The sequence below is a fragment of the Acomys russatus genome, chromosome 12 (assembly GCF_903995435.1).
Source record: "Acomys russatus chromosome 12, mAcoRus1.1, whole genome shotgun sequence".
NCBI classification, from domain to species: domain Eukaryota; kingdom Metazoa; phylum Chordata; class Mammalia; order Rodentia; family Muridae; genus Acomys; species Acomys russatus.
In genome coordinates this window covers 51,829,120-51,847,139 of record NC_067148.1, presented here as the reverse complement: position 1 = coordinate 51,847,139, position 18,020 = coordinate 51,829,120, and the positions used below count along the sequence as shown (strand labels likewise).

The window sequence follows — 18,020 nt, the reverse complement described above, 5'->3', positions numbered from 1 at the left end:
GAGAGTTTATAGCTGGACATTGGAAATATGTCTGTTAACAAAGCAATGGCTTTTCAGATCGCTTTTTACAGTTCTGTTTATTGCTGTGTACTATAAGGAGGTGAAGGCTTGCTGCAGTGTGCACGTGGAAGGTGCGTTACTGTGTGGTGTGGAGGTGAATTGCTGCAGTGTGCATGGGGAGGCAGAGGACAACTTACAGGAGCTGGTTTTCTCCTTTACACCATGTTTGTCCCAGGGATCAATCTGAGGTTCCCAGGCTTGGCAGTCTGTCCTTCACCCACTGAGCTATCCCTCTGGCTCATAGATTGTCTCCATGAGACATTAACAATTTATAAAATTCTGGTTCTGTTAAATATCTCAGTTTTATTATTGTGTCCCACTTTGTTGACATCTTCCCCACCCACTGTCTCTTCTTTGAGGTCCGTTTCTCACACGTCAAGAGCACAGCTGTATTAAGAGGTGTGAGAACATTTTGTTAAAGGCAGGGATGTTTCGGTGCTTTCTGAAGTTGCTCCCTTTCTTTGGAGCTAGCCGAAGCACACCTGCTCTCGTTTCAGCTCAGCTGTGAGCATCAGAGCTTGTTGGAAGCACACCTGTAGTGTGAGGCTATGGAGACTTAACGTTCCTCCTCTCCTCTGCTCCTTAAAAGCTTATTCAAAAGTCTTCTACCGCCTGTAGACGCTCTCACTCCTGGCTTACAGAAATCCCAGACTACTTTTTTTTTTTTTTTTTTTTTGCCTGTATTTTAAACCTACTTGGCCCTTCTCAAATACTTCCCTTTTAGACTTCTATGCATTTTTAGAATATGATTGGACATAAATAAGCAGGTAATAATACGGAGCCATCAGAAATTACTCAGTCTGTGAGTGTACTGTTCCTCTTCTTTGCACGATCTCTCCAGGAGTTTAAATTGAAGTATTACTCAAGCTAATGCTTGTCTGAATTTAGCACTGTCTTGCTTAAACAATAACTTCACAGTTTCCCCTTTTCTGGACTGTGACATGGTTTTGAACTGTCACTGCTGTTTCTAAAATCTCTAAAGTTGTCAAATACCCTATGTGTATTGTATATCTGATAAGCTTTGTTTACATTTCAGCACGAAGTTACAAAAATTATACTTTCTTGTTATTATGGGGTATGCCATGTAGTTCCTTTAAGATTCTGAGAAGCATAAAACTGACTTTGAGCACATTTACCAGACAGATCCTTTTTAGTGTCTGGCTTTGTCGTCACTTCTTTATTCCACTAGTCACTTTTGGAAGTAACAAACTTGTTTCCCTGGATCCCTCGAGCTTGCTCAGAACGCCAGAACTGTTTGCGTGTGTTGTTCGGTACTTGAGAAAAGAGTTTTCCTGTGTGGAGCAGAGACCTGAACTCCCATTCCTCTTTTTCTCATGGTTGTTGCTGTAGACGGAAGAGTAACTGTAACCGCCAGTAGTGGGGCACAGAGGAAGATGTAAGCGAAGGAGTGCTGCCCTGTGCGCCTGGCTGGCGCCTCCTGCTGGTCAGCTGCTCTTCCTGCCTGCTTGCTGCCTTGCCTTTGCAAGTTGCTGCTAGGAGAATGTGGGTAATGTTCCCCAGTTGCCTACGGTTTCTGGTGTTCTTAAGGGCTAGTTTCTTTAGCTTTTTGCAACTTTCCCTAAGAGCAAAGATATGTTCCCCCATTTTGAAGGGGGGGAACTTCGATGTCAGACAAAGCCACCTGAATTTTAGTGATTATGGTACTTCAGTTGCTAAATTCCTTTGGCTAGTACATTTCCACAATTTGTTAATTTAGTAATAGTGTTGGCAATGAGCACATAGTTGTTAAAGATTATATTTATAGGTATACATAGCTATAAACACCAGATATGGTACGTATTCCTTTAATTATAACTTGTCATTTGTAAGCAAGTCTTAGTGTTGTTGAGTGAATTACAAGTTTGAGGCAAACTCTTGCAATGTATTTTTTAGGCCAGTGGAGCTCGTGGTGTGAGGGAGTGCCCTACTGTCTTGATAGAGAAGCGAGGATGTGAGAGCTTTCCCAAACACTTCTAAATCCTACCCTTCTGCACTGAGGGAACCTTAAGAAGAAGACGTAGAGGGCTTTGTTTCTCCATCCTTCAGATAAAAGCACATCAAGTTAACTCAACTAGCTTCCTTTTGTATTTAAAGTTTTCAAACTGCGTTTCTGTCAGTGGAAATTTGATTGAGGGTCAATATTGCCACTCACAGAAATATATAGAAATATATAAGTGTGACTATTAACTTCTCTTAAGTAAAATGTTTTCTGGTTGTGTAAATAAAATGGCTAAAACAATCAAATTTGACCCACTGCCCTCCTTTCCTATAAATAGTAGAACAAAGCTGATTCACCTCTGGCACAGTCATCAGCGTGTAGTGATGTGGGGCCTGGCGGCAGAGCTGTGGCAGTCGAGAGCCTTGGAAGCAAGTCTGCATTTTTAGCAGTGATGGGCATTGAGCCACAGAAGGCTAAGAGTTCGCGTAGCTGGACTTGAGTAAGGTGAAGTTCATGTGGCAGCCCTGCCTCGTGCCATCTTCCTGCTTCCTCTTCCTGATAGTGTGTGTCCACTGTTCCGTCCCTGGTGCTGGATCTCAGCATGCGTCCTCCGGCGTGCGTCCACTGTTCCGTCCCTGGTGCTGGATCTCGGTGTGCGTCCTCCGGCGTGCATCCACTGTTCTGTCCCTGGTGCTGGATCTCGGTGTGCATCCACTATCCCATCCTGGTGCCGGATCTTGGCATGTGTCCACTGTTCCGTCCCTGGTGCTGGATCTCAGCATGCGTCCTCCGGCGTGCGTCCACTGTTCCGTCCCTGGTGCTGGATCTCGGCGTGCGTCCTCCGGCATGCATCCACTGTTCCGTCCTGGTGCTGGATCTCGGCATGCGTCCACTGTTCCATCCCTGGTGCCGGATCTCAGCCGGCTTCCTTCTTACTTCGGCTTTATTGACTACAAGACAACGAGACTCCTATGTTCTCCTATCATCAGGGTCAATTACTTGTATATAATTTCTACTTAAAATTACCTCTAAGAGCCCTTTTACTAGTTTTTGGACAGGCCGGAGGGTCTCTTAGGCTTAGAAGAAGTTAACAACAAAGTGTGGTCCTGAGGGCACGTGCTTGAGCACATGGGCAGCACGGGGCATCTCTGGCCGACTCCCTGGTGGTTGATTTGAGCTATCTACTTCTAAGCCTTAATAATACCAAATTACTCTTCTCTTATTTCACTTGAAAACTACTAAATTACTTTTCATATCACTGCAACTGTTTTCTCAGACAGAATTTTGAGTTGGGTTTTAGGATGTTTAGAACCGTTGTTAGCTAAAGAGGGAACCGTTTCTTTAATATGTGCGTTCACTTTGTGTTTACCTCCTATGTACTGCAGTCTTTTGAGATCCTCCACCTTCCCAAGTGAGACGGAAGCCTTTGGTCAGTGTGTTGTCCAAGTTGCCTCATTGGTTACACAGGGCAAGAGAGGTCAGTGTTGAACATCAGCCTTTGGCTGTTTCACAGACCTGCTGTGGAGGGTGGGCTGTCTCCCAGAGAGTGGCGTAGAGACAAGTAGTCACTGCAAAGCAGAGCTGTGGCTACCTGGAGGTGAGGACATGCTTAACTCTTTCCAAAATGAGGCCTGAAACCTTATCTTCTGGATCCTTTATTCATCCACCAAGATAATGTAATCAGCCATTTCTATTTAAAGATGAGTCAACATAAGATACCTATTTGATGCGAAATGCGACTGAGGCTTTGATGTCAGTATTTGCAACAGTTTGGGTAAAGGTGGAGACGGAAGTAGACAGACTCGGTTAGCTGCCTCTGCATAGATACAGCATACTTTATTTTGACAAGTCAGAAGCCTGGCAAATATCTTTAAAATACTGCTGCCATTCCTATAACTGGTATTACTTACTGTCAGTGGCAGAGATGGTTGAACTGGCCAAGATTGTCCCCGACTTTTTCAGGAAAGGGGTGCACTCTGGGAGACCGCGGCTCATTCCGGAAGATAGTCACACTGGTGTCTTCGAAGGTCTCTTTTGTTTTTAAGTGTCTGGGCCTTGGCTCCCCACAGTAGCATGTAGACTAGTGAGATCTTTTTATCTCCCTCTGTGTTGAACCATCGGGACACCAAAGGGCAGCACCAGTGGTGGCTTCATCCTGGCTGTGCAGTGTCTGCCCCGCCCCCAGTCAGTGGAAGTGAACTGACGGAACTTCCCAAACCAAAAAGTAAAACATAAGCAAAGGAAGATCTTCACCAGTCACTCTTTCCACACTCTTGTGTTTCTCTCCCGGTGAAAAACTCAGTCAGCTGGAAGATGTTTATTAGTGCCAGTCTCTCCTTTCATTTTTTTCTCACCTTTCTTTCTAGTGTTTCCATTTACCCTGAAAAATGACTGTCTTTATTTGTGCCTTATTAATTCTGAAGAAAGTTTCAGTTCTCTAGTCATGGCCATGAATATTAATATTAGTTTAAAAAGTAAACAGTATTTGAGCCTTCACAGGTACATACCTTAGTTCATCACTGTGGACCAATGTGCCTTGGCCATTCTTTACATTTGATAAAATGCGGATTTTCAATAGATAGAGGTTAGCCCAGGCTCCACCCTCCTGTTTCTCTATGGCTGCCTCCCCAAAGTTAGCTCGGGCTGTTAATGTAGTTGTGGTAAAAAGGACAGGGCAGTGGCTAATGAAAAATAACATTTTTGAATAATATCCAAAATGTTAATGCTAAAGTCAAACATATCATAAGCTAGTTAATGTTCAAGTCTCCTTTTCTACCCCTCAGAGAAACTTCGGCCATTTTGTTCCTTGGTAGTTCAAAGGAATGTGCCGTCTACATGTAGGCCTTACTCTGCCTGAAGAATACCTTAAATGTTCTACTAGATCTTTAAGTTCAATGGAAGCATGTTTCTACATGGGGAAAGACAGCCAGGCCCCCTGTAAATTGTTCACAGTGACATTTAGAAATACATTGGGATATTGCATTTTGTTATTTTAGTATTGTTCTTCCCTCGCTTGCTGAGTATGTGATGCTGAGGTTCCTCCAGGGCGAGTGACCTGTGCCAGGGAAGAAGAAGCTCACGAGCTCCACCTTCTCCTCAGAAGCCTCTACGCCCTGGAAGGGCTGCAGACTCAAGGAACCGAAGGCTAACCTACCTTTTGTCATCCTTCCCTGTGCAAAAGCCACAGGAACACAGTCCTACGATGGTCATTTTTGTAACCTTTCCCTCCCTTCCTGTTGGACAGAATGGGCCAGAGTTAAGTGGGAAATGTCTACCTAAATAGATCTCAGATGCACCCATCAGTCACTGCTTTCTAGAGAGTGACATTTGGTAAGTGAGAACTTAATTGGTGTCCCAGGATAATTGTTGCTAACTGGTGAAGCTGGTGACATTTTTCATGTCACTCCTAGTTTCTACCCCTGTGGTATATTAAGAATGTTCTTTGAGCAAATGAGTTGGCATTTTAATTGCAAATCAATCTTTTTTAAAAAATCAGCTTATATATCTTCTATGAGAATATTTCTACAAGTGTTCATAAAAGTGAGACGTGAGTTTCTATTTGGTCCTCTGCAGTTGCCGTTGCATAGAAGAGCATTTGTAGAAAGGCTTTGGAGAAACACAGAGCACTCTCAGTCTATCACCTTGATGACACGTGTCAAATTACTGAAATAATCTTGTTCAGTTGTTTAACCAAAAGACAAAAGTAACTACATTACCCTGTTTCTATAAGGTTGTTCTCCTTTTACTGGGAAAAGGATCTACAAATACAACACTCACAAATTTTATTCAACTAAGGGAAAATATGTTGGTCATAAATTCTTTAATTGACATGAATATTATTTGTGAATTTCCTTTCTTTGAACCTTGCAGTCTTTCCCATTTTTCTGAAGGCATGAGAGATTTGTAAATTGTGTCCACTGCAATCAGATCATTCTTCAGCAAAACTTGATTTCAGACTTTAAAAAAGAATCAATCTGATGGCATTATGCTTTTCATCAGGTGCCAAATTGTGTTTGTCACCCTCTGGTAACACTTAAAGGGCCCACCTGTGAATTAGCATGCATCCCTCAGCATGCATGGGCCTCATTTCTTCCTTGTTACTCTGTTTAGACCTTATAAATCCCTTTAATTTCTTTTTCGTGTGTGTGTGTGTGTGTGTGTGTGTGTGTGTGTGTGTGTGTGTGTGTGTGCGCGCGCACACACACACTCCAATGCATTCAGTTTGTCTATCTGCAGTCCTTACAATGTAAGTTTACTTATTGGCCTGCTTAGTTTTTACAATGGTGAAAACCCAGCTCTCTTTCCAAAGCCTTCATCTGGATCACTTTTATGGTGTGTTTTGAGTTGTGAGGTTTCACTTCCTGTTTATCCAACCTTAAACACCCCAAGGCTTTGTTCATGTTTACCAACTCCTTTATGGCACTCTCTACACATTTTCTTCATTTGAATCTGTGGTGTTGTTTTGTCTTGTTGAAATTTTCTCCCTTTAAAGATATGTCTGTTATTCAAATAGGCGCGTGGCTTGGGAGGGAACATCCCAAAGTGCCTTTAGAACTCCACCAAGCCCTGTACTAATGCATCTCTAATGGTGATATTTCTTTTCACACCTCAAAGGTGATTGAGCCTGTCCTTTAAAGTAAGATTTGCAAACCAGTCTGGCAGCTCCAATTAGCTTCTTTCTGGTTTGCAGCACATCGCAAACAGTAACAAGGTCTCCTAGGACGCTCCTCCCGCAAACACTGTAGTCATATTTCCTCATTAGTTCTTTTCAATTGTCACTAATGCCATGTTCTGGCTTTTGAGTAGGAGACAAAAAACATAAACTTTTGGTATGTATGTAGAATGGGTCATTGTTTTCCATAATTCAAGACTCTTTTGAATTCCTTTGATAATTTTGAAGCTTACACAGCTTAATTCATTAACCTTTAACCTTCACAGAAATCAGGTGATTAGGAATCTATTGCTAAGAGGACGTACTTTTTCCTCTCCATTGAGACTGGGAAATGTTTTATTTTCTTGAGAGGAGGGTGGGGGTGGGAAAGGAAGAAAAAAACAAGGGGAAAACACCTTTCATAGCTTACAAAATAACCTTCAGTTTTTAAATTTTACAATATGCTTCAGGTATATTTTAGAACATTCTCAAAAGCAAGTGAGTATAAAATTATCAAAAATAATTTTGGATGCTTTGACTATCTTAGAGCAGGTTTCCTGGCACTTTTCTCTATTCTAAAAGAGAGAGAAAATATATAATATGTATATTATATATTCATTCTCAACAGCTGTTACTCAGTAATTTACAATAGTAAGACTTTATTTTATTTTCTTTACACCCCTGCCAAAACATAAAAGCAAGACATAATGTGAGGGGAGACAATTCAGAATACTGAGGAGTGTCTAAATGGACTTAAGACACTTGATCTGGAAGAAAATGTCTACAGGGAGGCCCATTTTGAAGCAAATGCTTTCCCACCAAGGTGGGTGGCTGTTTCTTGGTTCCTCACAGGTGAGCTGGGGCTTGTCTTCTGAGTCATTCTTTGCTCTTGTTAAGGACATGCCTCCCCAGGAGTTCTCAGAGCTCAGGGCTGGCCGTGGTAGGCCTGGCTGGGTGTGGTAGGCCTGGCTGGGTGTGATGTGCACAGAATACTTCCTTTCTGGTGGGTTTTGGCATTTTTTCCATTTCATCAGTTTTCTTTCCATACTATCTTTTACCCTTTTATAATCTTACTTCATCCCTTAGGGTCTTGGTACCCAACACACACACACACACACACACACACACACACACACACACACACACACTTTATAAATTCCTATGAGAATTCCTGGGTCTGTGTTGAACATTTGGTCATGTAGATTCCAAATGCCATTTAAGTTTCTGTCACACTGCTCAGGATTATTGAAGATTATCACCTTGAAAGCATTTTTTTTTTTTTTTATATTTTAAGTGTTTGAAAATACCCCTTAAGGTTTTCATAAGTACCTACCATGAAAATTCCATAATTTCTATTATGTGCCATTTGGTATACACGTGGAATGGTCTTGAAAAGTTTGAGGAAAGTCATTACCCTGGTCTCTCATCATGACCTGCATGAATGCTGCCTGAGAAGCTACACTTGGCAAAATTACAAATCTTCAGAAACTAGGCAGGGGTGTGAGGTCCTGGGTATTTCCATCGCCTTGCGATGATAGCAGGGTAATGCAAACCAACTCCATTCTGCTCTCAGGTCACTATGACATCAGCTACTTACTTTCACCTCTCAGCCGCTTTAATGTTGTGTTAGGAATTTCCGTCTAGTTTTATAGAAGTTGAAAATTCGGTCACCAGATAACACATCAGTGGATGATTTAAAAGTACATTTTTGTGTAAAGCCTTCAATGAATCTTTTGGTTTTGTTGTTTTGTTGGTTTTTACCCAGTTGGTCTTATTCCAGGGATCATTGCTGTGATGCATGTGGCTCTGGCATCACTGGCTGCAATTGAGGGCAGTTAAAATACCAGAAACTTGTAGGACTGAACCTATAAGAACAGGTGAAAGCGGTGTGGCCTCGACTTGCTTTTTCTCTCATCACTAGTAATGGAAGGTTATAATCATGTGCTACCTCTTAGCCATCTACTTCCTCCTGAGCAGGCTGTGTGATTTTTTGCATCATCTACACATAATCATTAACAACACACTCTGTCCGTTTCTCCGTCCTTTGGGGGAAACAGGCGTGCTTGCTTGCCGTCACTCAGCTGTGCGGGCAGTCGTCATCCAGTGGGCGTCTTGTTTCTATACACACTGGTTTTGTTGTTGTGAAGCAGGGTTTACTCACTGGTACAGTAGCATTCTCTGTTGTCTGCCGCCCAGCCCTCCCTGTAATGAGTCTGTAATGTTCATATGCACTCGTGGCACATCGCTGTAGACGGGAGAGGAATGGACACAACACGAGACTGCATTTCCTCAGTGTCTTTCACCGTCACACACAAAATCAGTCATTTTGCACTATGGAGAACAAAATACAATTACTGGCGTCCCCTCATGTGTCGCCACAACATATTGGATTAACCTTTCTAATCCAATAAGGAGGGTAAAATGTGGCTTTTTGCTATTACAGAATGTGTTCAGGAAATTTTAAATCTCTAGGATTTTGTAAATATCTGGATTTTATTCTTAGCATGAGAAAATTCATTTTAAGTTGGACATAATTTTTGGGCCTTGTTTTTAATTGTTTTGGGTTATTTTAGTATTTCTTTTTCTTTTGGGGGTTATTTTTGGTTTTGTTTTGTTTGGGGGGGCTTTGTTTTGTTTTATTTTGTTTTTCTGTTTTTTGAGACAGGGTTTCTCTATGTAGCCTTGTTTGTGCTGGACTTGCCTTGTAGACCAGGCTGGCCTCGAACTCACAGAGATCTGTCTGCCTCTGCCTCCTGAGTGCTGGGGTTACAGGTGTGGGCCACTGCACCTGGTAGCATTTCTTTCTTATGGACTAATTAAAAAGTTGTGTTAAAGCCAACTAATACAATAGTAGGCTTTAAAATTCCTGACAAAAGAATCCGCACCAGTCACAGTTGTATTGTGTTACTGTTTAAATTCCCTGTTGTCAGTATTATGGAAAAACATACCTGTTTTAATCATAAATCTTTTTCTATTAAGAGCATGTTTACCTGGCTGCCCTGGAACACATGAAACGTTTATCAATCCATCAGGACAAAATTCTATAAAAGTACTTTAAAAGAAAAATATGTCTTTCTTACTAATTTAACCTTCAGTAATGAATTATATGGGATGAAATTATATAAAATCCCCTGACGTTCTTTGAAGATACCTACAAATAAGCCAGGCAGCAAATAAAATATCTGAAGGATAGGGATGGATGCCAAGTGAGTTTTGATGGATTATACACACGGGCATCGAATTGCTTGAACCTTACTTCCTAGAAAAGGTTAATGACTGTTTCTGCTTCTTACCCTTTTGCTTAACTTCTATCTGTACAGATTAAGCAGGGACTGCCCTGAAGGGTGCCTGCGCCTGTGTGTCCGACACAGCGCAGCTTTCTGATGTCACAGGAAACTGAGCTATGAAATAGGTCGCGTGCTTAATCATTATTTTAAAAATTCATTAAATTCCCTACTCTAGTTTTGCTAAGGCTATATTGAGAAATATCTTAAGTGAAAATAACCAAGTTTTTGAAGCATTACATAACTGTGCATAGCTGAAATAGTCTGTATAGCCATTCATTTAAAATATTAAAAAGGAAACATTTTACAAGTGAAAGCTGTATGTAGATTTTTACAACTTTGGATTGTATATTGAATAAAATGCCTTTAGAGTTTTGTCTGGAAATTTGGAATAATAGAACCCTGACTACTTCTTCTTCCTTTGAAATAGCTATCCACATATGTGCCACAAGTTTGGTTTTATTATTTTATAGAACTTTATATAAATGATGCATTCATTATATCATACAGGCTTACCAGCTTTTTGTACCCACATTTGCAGTGGTCTTAAAGGAATATCTTCTTTCCATCTCTTGAGTTTTAAAAGATGTAATGAAACCATTTAAGATTGAGTGATTATTGTGAAAGCAGGGCCTTCAAGACACCGCCTGTGAGGTGTGTCGAAAGGAGAGGGCTGTGGTGTTCACAATGTACTAACCGCTTCTTGTGGGTTCATGGTCCAACCCTTGCTAATTATCTGGGATGTATCAGTGTAACACCACCACTTTGTGTGTTTCAGGTGTGTGGAGGTCATTGCAAAGGAGGGCCAGAACCTGAAAGAGCTGTACTTGGTGTCCTGTAAAATCACCGATTATGGTATGTAACAAGCCTTTGTCCTAACCGCTTACCCTTAGGTGAATAAAGGACTTAAAAATCATTCAAAGTATGAAATATAGGCTGAGTGTAGTGGTGCATGCCTTTAATCCCAGCACTTGGGAGGTAGAGGCAGGTGGATCTCTGTGAGTTCCAGGCCAATCTGGATTACAGAGTGAGTTCTAGGACAGCCAGAGCTGTTACACAGAGAAACTCTGTCTCGAAAAAAGAAAGAAAGAAAGAAAGAAAGAAAGAAAGAAAGAAAGAAAGAAAGAAAGAAAGAAAAAGAAGTGTGTGAAATGCTATCATACTCTTAAATTTTAAAAACAAGGCAAAAATGTATGTGTGTAAAAGTAATGTCTTAACCTATAAAAAAACCGGAGAAGAATAGTGAATAGTTACAGTATTTTATGTGTATACATGTGTGGTCTTGTGTCACCCAAGAACAAAGACGTGATCTGAGAAATGCCATCGTGAAAGCATTATTAATACAGTGTGCAAAAACTAAGATTACATGGTGTCACTAGGTGTTCTAACCCACAGGATGATTGTCTTATATGCAATCCAACACTGGCAAAAAGGATGTTCTGTTGTATGTTCCATGTTAACAAATGGTGACAAACATAAAAGGTTTATGGTTTTAAAAGTTAAAGAACATTTTCCTCCCCTGTACCAGAATTTTGTCAAAATTCTGTCCATGTATATCATTCTAAAATATAGCTACTAACTACAAGGAAAAAAAAAACCATTAGAAGTTATTTGAAGAAATTCTTGAAGAAATCAAGAATTATCTTAGAAAGAGAGGTTGCGTTCATTTATGCTGATTCTAATGAAACAAAAATAAAGGAAAAAATAGTCTAAAAACCACGGTGTAATGAATGTATACATGTGCTCAGCTCATAGTTCCACATGTGCACCTACACACACAGGACCATATAATGTGGATTGCACAGCAGGGAAATGAAAATAATTGTCAGGTCAATTAAATGTCTGATCTCATAAACAGGACTAATGAAGTCAGTGCATTGAGTTCCTTTGCTCGCGTTGGTCCTGTGAAGGTGTGTGCCTGACGTTCTAGAGGCAAGCCTTCTTACTGCTGGAGTCCGTACAGCGTCAGAGTGGGCGCTTTAAGAGACATAGGAAGTTATGTGGAGAGCAGGGACTGACTCTGACATGAACTCTGGTGCTCCATATTTGACCACCTCCCCTTGGTGGGGAGGGCTGATGGCACTCAAAGAAAGAATAAGCAGACTACGAAGATGAGACTTGATAGCCTATGACCATATAGTGGGGGAGGAGGTCGCCCTCGGTCATAGACCTAGGGGAGGGGAATAGGGTGAAAGCGGGAGGGAGGGAGGAATGGGAGGATACAGTGATTGGATAACAATTGAGTTGTAATCTGAATAAACTTAAAAAATTAAAATAAAAAATTATTTAAGACATAGAGAGGGAGAGAGAGGCGGGGGGGAGAGAGGCGGGGAGGAAGAGAGAGAGAGAGAGAGAGAGAGAGAGAGAGAGAGAGAGAGAGTGTACCGGTGTACATTTGTGTCAACAAGTGCTCTGAGTGTTTTGTGGCCTCTGTAAAGAGTGAGAGCTACATTGTCACATGGACTGTGTGCTCTCCCTGTTGAAATATGGGAACTAACACAGCCAATTCTTTTCTTGTTATGGTTTGCATTTTTTCTTATCAATATGTCTTTGACCTATACACAGTTCTAGCCAGATATTTGCCATTACCTGAGGGAGACTATTTCCTCTTTTCTGACTATTTAAATTATTTATTTTAATCATTTGCTGTCCTGAGAGAAATTAATATCTCATTAAGCTTTTCACTGTTAGCTTTTATACCTGCTGTGACTCCAGTCCTAGGATGTCATGCTGACCTGCTGTGGGGAGGAGATGGGTACATTGACAGTTTCCAAGTTTGCCACTTAGATAGCAACAGTAATAAAGCCACGGTGTGGCAGCGTGAGCTAGGGATGGAGCCCGGTGACACATTATTTGCCTAGTGTGCACGAAGTCCTGTGCTTAATTTATAGCTACTTTCCCAAAAAAGAGAACCATTAAGAAATATTCATATTTTAAATACTTTTTATACAGACTTTTGGAAAATGCTGTTCCCAAGTTGTTGTCAGTTCTTAGTTAAATCCTGCAAAGATGACTTCTTTTCCCTTTTCTGTGGTCTTTTGCCCCACTTGGCACGTTCAGCTGCCACTTAGATACCTAACTTTAAAGACTGTTCTGAAGCTCCTGACTGAAGGCCAGGAGAGGCTCCTGTCCCCACATGCATGTGGAGACTCCATGTGCTTGGTGGATTTGTGGTTTACTACCCTCGTCTCCTCCAGCCATGCCGCATGCTCCCCTTCCTCCAAGCGCTGCCATTGCCCAGAGAGCTGAGGCCCAAATTCCTTCTCCTTTTCACAGGGTCTTCTGAAACTCTGCACTGGAAAATGTCACTAACGTTATACTGTGTTCTGGAGGCTTTTGTTTGTTTGTTTGTTTCATAACAAAATTCCTGTCCAGCTTGTGACTGTTAGCTCAGCAAGTGCAGAGAATGTGGTAGAGGGTTCAGGAAAGAGAAAAGGTGTCGGACTGGATGCAAGTCTAAGGTTAACTTTTTCATCTGTTCTTTGACCTTAAGGAACTGCCTTCGCCTACTAGAGACTCTTTCATTTGTAGAGTAGAGAGTTAATTCCTTTGTGCAGCTACTGGTCAGGAGCAGCAGAGTGTATGTTAATGGAGAACACTGCTTTCCTATTGGAGGATGGACAGGGGCAAGGCTTACTGGAAATGTCCCATCACCTTCCTGTCCTCGGTCCTGGGACTTTTCTTCTGTTTGTTGCACTTCCTGTTGTTTTGTGACACCTCCCTTTTTCAATATTTGGAGGTTTTGTAATATTTTCTCCTAGTATGATGACAGGCTGCTAGAACCTTGCGGCCACATCTCGGCTTTCTTGTGTCTCTGAATTGCGTAGGGCTAGTTCTCAAACCCCTCTGCAGATGTCTCCATATGAGAACACCGTGGAGCTTTTACAGCCCCCGAATGTGTGAGCCGTGTTCCAGACTGGAGAAGGCATTCTGTGATTGCGCGTAAATGATGATTATATCCAGCCAAGTTGGAACTACTGATCTAATCCAATCGACTGATGAAGTCACTTTAAAACTGGACATTTTTGATGTACACCTCATCCTTAAGGGGTGTCCCTCTTTTGGTGACTACATGTTTCTGCTTTACCCATGATCCAATTGGTCAGTTTTCCCCTTGCCTCTTCTTCCTACGTTACTAGGTATGGACCCGCTTTGCATGGGGTACAGTGCTGCAGGTGAACTGACTCAGAGGCAGCAGTTTGCCTGGCGTTTCATTTATGATTTTTGACAAGATCCTCATGGGTGCTGAATGTGGCTACAGCGCTTAGCAACACCTAGCCAGGCTATTACAAAGCTATGTTCATTTAAATTGATGTATGGTATAGTTGTCATGCAAAAAGCAACCATACTGACTCCCCAAATTAAGCAGATCTTTATGGTAAAGGATAGCAATTTATAAACAAGCCAGTAAGTCGGAAACATCTAAGTGGAAAAATACAGCCTTGGGAAATCACTTGGCATCTGTTGAGCCACATGCCATGTCCCACAGGAGGCGGTGAAAATGAATAAAAAGTGCCTGCGTAATGCTCACCGGCATACTGGACACTCATTAATGCTTGATTCTTAGAAATCACCCCGGCCACCCACCCACACCGAGCCACACACAGTTCCCCTTTCCCTTCAAGTGTATTCTCCTGTTTGTAGGAAACATTAGTTATAAGTCAAATGTGTGCTAGTCTGTAGCTTCCTCGATGACTTCCAGGCCTGAACTACTAACAGTTAGAGAAAGAACGGCCTAGCACAAGCCCAGCATATTTCAGTCTCACCCCTATCTTGACTTTATTTCCCCTATCTTCTCTGTATTTCTTCCTGGAGACTTACTCTTAATTTTGTTTTTGTTTTTGTTTTTTTCTTTGTATGTCTTGCTATGTTTCTTGCTATGTTGATCTCTTTTAGAGATTACTTTTGAAAACCTTCCTCATTCAGGAAAGCATCTCTTACAGTTAAGAAGAGAACAAGGAGTAGAAATCACTGGGTGTCGTCCAGGCTCCCAGAGGCCTGGACCAGGCATCATCCTGGCAGCACAGAGCTTCAGAGGCCACAGTGTGTGTGACGTAGGAGGAAAGCTCTTGTCTCCCTCAATGTCACCATACTAAAGTTTTCCGTTGTAACCTTTGCATCAGGGGCAGTTGTTAAAAGGACAGGAGAGGTGTTAGCACTTTTTTTTTTCAAACTTAGCATTTCTGAGGACCCTTAGAAGCATACTTTGGAGCTATCTTTTCATTTCCATTCTCAGACTGTCAAGTAACCTTTAAAGAGGTCTGTCATCACTTACCTGCTGACGTAGTTTAGGGCCCTGAATGGTCACTGAGACTCACGGCGTTGCTGTGTTCTAATGTGTGTGTGTGTGTGTGTGTGTGTGTGTGTGTGTGTGTGTGTGTGTTTCAGTATTTTTCCAGCTCAGGGTCTTGACTCTACTGCTGAGCCGCGTTCTCAGCCCCTTAGCTTCACCCTGCGCCACCTCACAAGCTCCTCTGCTGCTCAGTCTTTGCTTACCTGCTAACCATTGCTCTTGGTCACACTACTTCTCTGATTTGGGACACTTTAATTTGGGGACACTTTAACTTGACAGTCCTGCCACTGACATTCGGATTACTCAGGACAAAGGAGTTCCCAGACTCAAGCCTGTGATAATGTCCATTTTTATTTCCGGTGATCTAACCATTATAGGCCTGACACAACTTTCTTTCTGTCAGAATAGAAAGTCAACATGCATAGTGTGCCTCTCCCTCTGTGTGGGAGAGGTGGCTTCTGCTATCCTGAAGCTAGCATGGGGGAGTGCTGAAAGGTTAGGGCTGTCGTGGTGGTTTGGGACATGGGTGATAGTACTACCCTTTGTCCCAGGCAGGAGTGGTAGGTGCTCTGGGAAGATTAATCTTCGCTTTGGTATAACCCATGCGCCGCCATTGCCGTATTGACCTTCTACTGCTATTGAAAGATCAATGGGCTGCACCTTCCCCACCCCTTCTCAGCCACAGATCTCTTTTGCTGTTAGTCAACTCAAATGAGAATCTGGGGTGCATTAACCAAGCTGCACTGCTGGGGAGACAAAGGGAAAACAAGGTCTGCAAGACCTGCAGTAAAAATGCCTCTCGGTCCTTAAGTCTTATACCAAAAATAAATTTACTCCTATTACATCGTCTTTTTTTTTTTTTTTTTTTTTGTATTATTAGGTGTGTATTACCTACAGTGATGTTCCATTTAAAATAACTTTCTAGCTGTTTTCTTTTTGTTTCAGTTTAAATTGTACTTTAAACTGCTCCAAGATTGCTGGGTGAGATGCTCCTCTTCTTGTCACCAGGACTAAGTCTAATAGCTGTGAAATGACAGAGAAGAGCTTGTAGAACATTTATTTGCAAGTCAAAGAGAGTGCTGTGCGGCCTACTGATATTATTCTCATTCCCTTCCTATTATTTAAATATAAGTAGCACTCATTGTTGCTGGCAGAATAATACTGCTTTGCTGAACCCTGTTTTGCAAAGTCTCATTTTTTTTAATATGTCCCTTTAGAAATTTCTCTCTTTCTACTTCTTTACTTGATTCTTCCTTCTGTTGCATTTAAAAGATATCACAGTCTCTTTCTTTCTAAATAATGGGCCTGATTTCTCACCTGAAATTTTGTGTTTGTTACACTTATTTATTTGAAAGAAAAGGAACCAAGAAGAGAATGAGGGAATATGAATGAGTGAGAATTTTACCCCCACACTTGGTGTGTGTGTGTGTGTGTGTGTGTGTGTGTGTGTGTGTGTGTGTGTATACTATAGTGTTCAGGGAATAAGTCATGGGAGTCATTCTGTTCTTCCACTATATGGGTCCATAGGACCAAACTCTTGCAAAAAACTTTTATCTACTGAGCCATTTTGTTGCCCTGAAATATTTCATTATAACTTGCTCTAAATGCTTTTGTTTGCTTAGAGCAAAGGAGTTATTGAGTTTCTTCCCTGGTTACTAAGTCACCATAAGACTGTAGCTAGGCTTCCTTGAAATAAAAGATTGAACAATGACAGTTTGTATGTCATCTGCTGTGATAAACTACAATATCCAGATTTAGTAAGGAAAAAAAAATACTTCTTCAAGCAATATCACTGTTGAAGGGAAGAACCTCCATCTTTTTAAAAAAATATATTTTATTAATTTATTCATATTACATCTCAATTGTTATTCCCCTCCCTTGTATCCTCCCATTCCTCCCGCCCTCCCATTTTCCCCCTACTCCCCTCCCTTATGTCTGTGACTGAGGGGGACTTCCTCCCCCTGTATATGCTCATAGGGTGTCAAGTCTCTTCTTGATAGCCTGCTATCCTTCCTCTGAGTGCCACCAGGCCTTCCCATCCAGGGGACGTGGTCAAATATGGGGCACCAGAGTTTGTGTGAAAGTCAGTGTCCACTCTCCACTCAACTGTGGAGAATGTCCTGCCCATTGGGTAGATCTGAGTAGGGGTTCGAAGTTTACTGCACGTATTGTCCTTGGCTGGTGCCATGGAACCTCCATCTTAACAACATTAAGTATCCTATTACATATGTGTAGTAATTATGATTTAATTTCAATCAGTAATGCTTTATAGTTTTTGGTTAAATTTATCTCTGTATATTGTGTGCATTTGCTATTATTTTAAGTGTGTTACATATTTTGATAGATTTTTCTCATACATAGAAAGGAAATATTTGTATAAATTGACTCAGTACTTTTCAGCCTAGCTAAGCTTACTTAATTCTTTTAGCTTTAAAAATTTTTATAATAAAATTTTCTCTATGAAAAAATTACTAGCATAGCCAATTGAGGCGAACTCTGCCTTCGGTAGAGTTAAGAAGTAGCCTATCCCATATTTTCAAACTAAATAAACCTGTTTGTATGATTATGGCACATGAATGGTCTTCACTTCTAAGCACATGCATACATATATACATTCTATTGTTTTGAATTAACTTTTTATAATGGAATGCTAAAATTCTGTGTTAACATGACTATTGTCTAAAATATAAACTTTCCAACATTCCTTTTCTATATTAATTTTGTGTTTGGAAATATTGTATTTAATTTTAAATGGCTATTTTTGACCTTACATTTAATGTAGGTATTTCCTTT

General features: G+C 41.2%; 1 protein-coding gene across 1 annotated transcript in view; it reads left to right on the top strand.

The window, feature by feature from the left end:
- Fbxl17 (F-box and leucine rich repeat protein 17) overlaps positions 1-18,020 on the top strand; it is a 432,200-nt gene that overhangs the window by 266,995 nt on the left and 147,185 nt on the right. Inside the window, exon 7 of the mRNA XM_051154429.1 lies at positions 10,713-10,789. Coding sequence (XP_051010386.1) covers positions 10,713-10,789 — 77 coding nt within the window. The remainder of the gene's footprint in view (positions 1-10,712; positions 10,790-18,020) is intronic.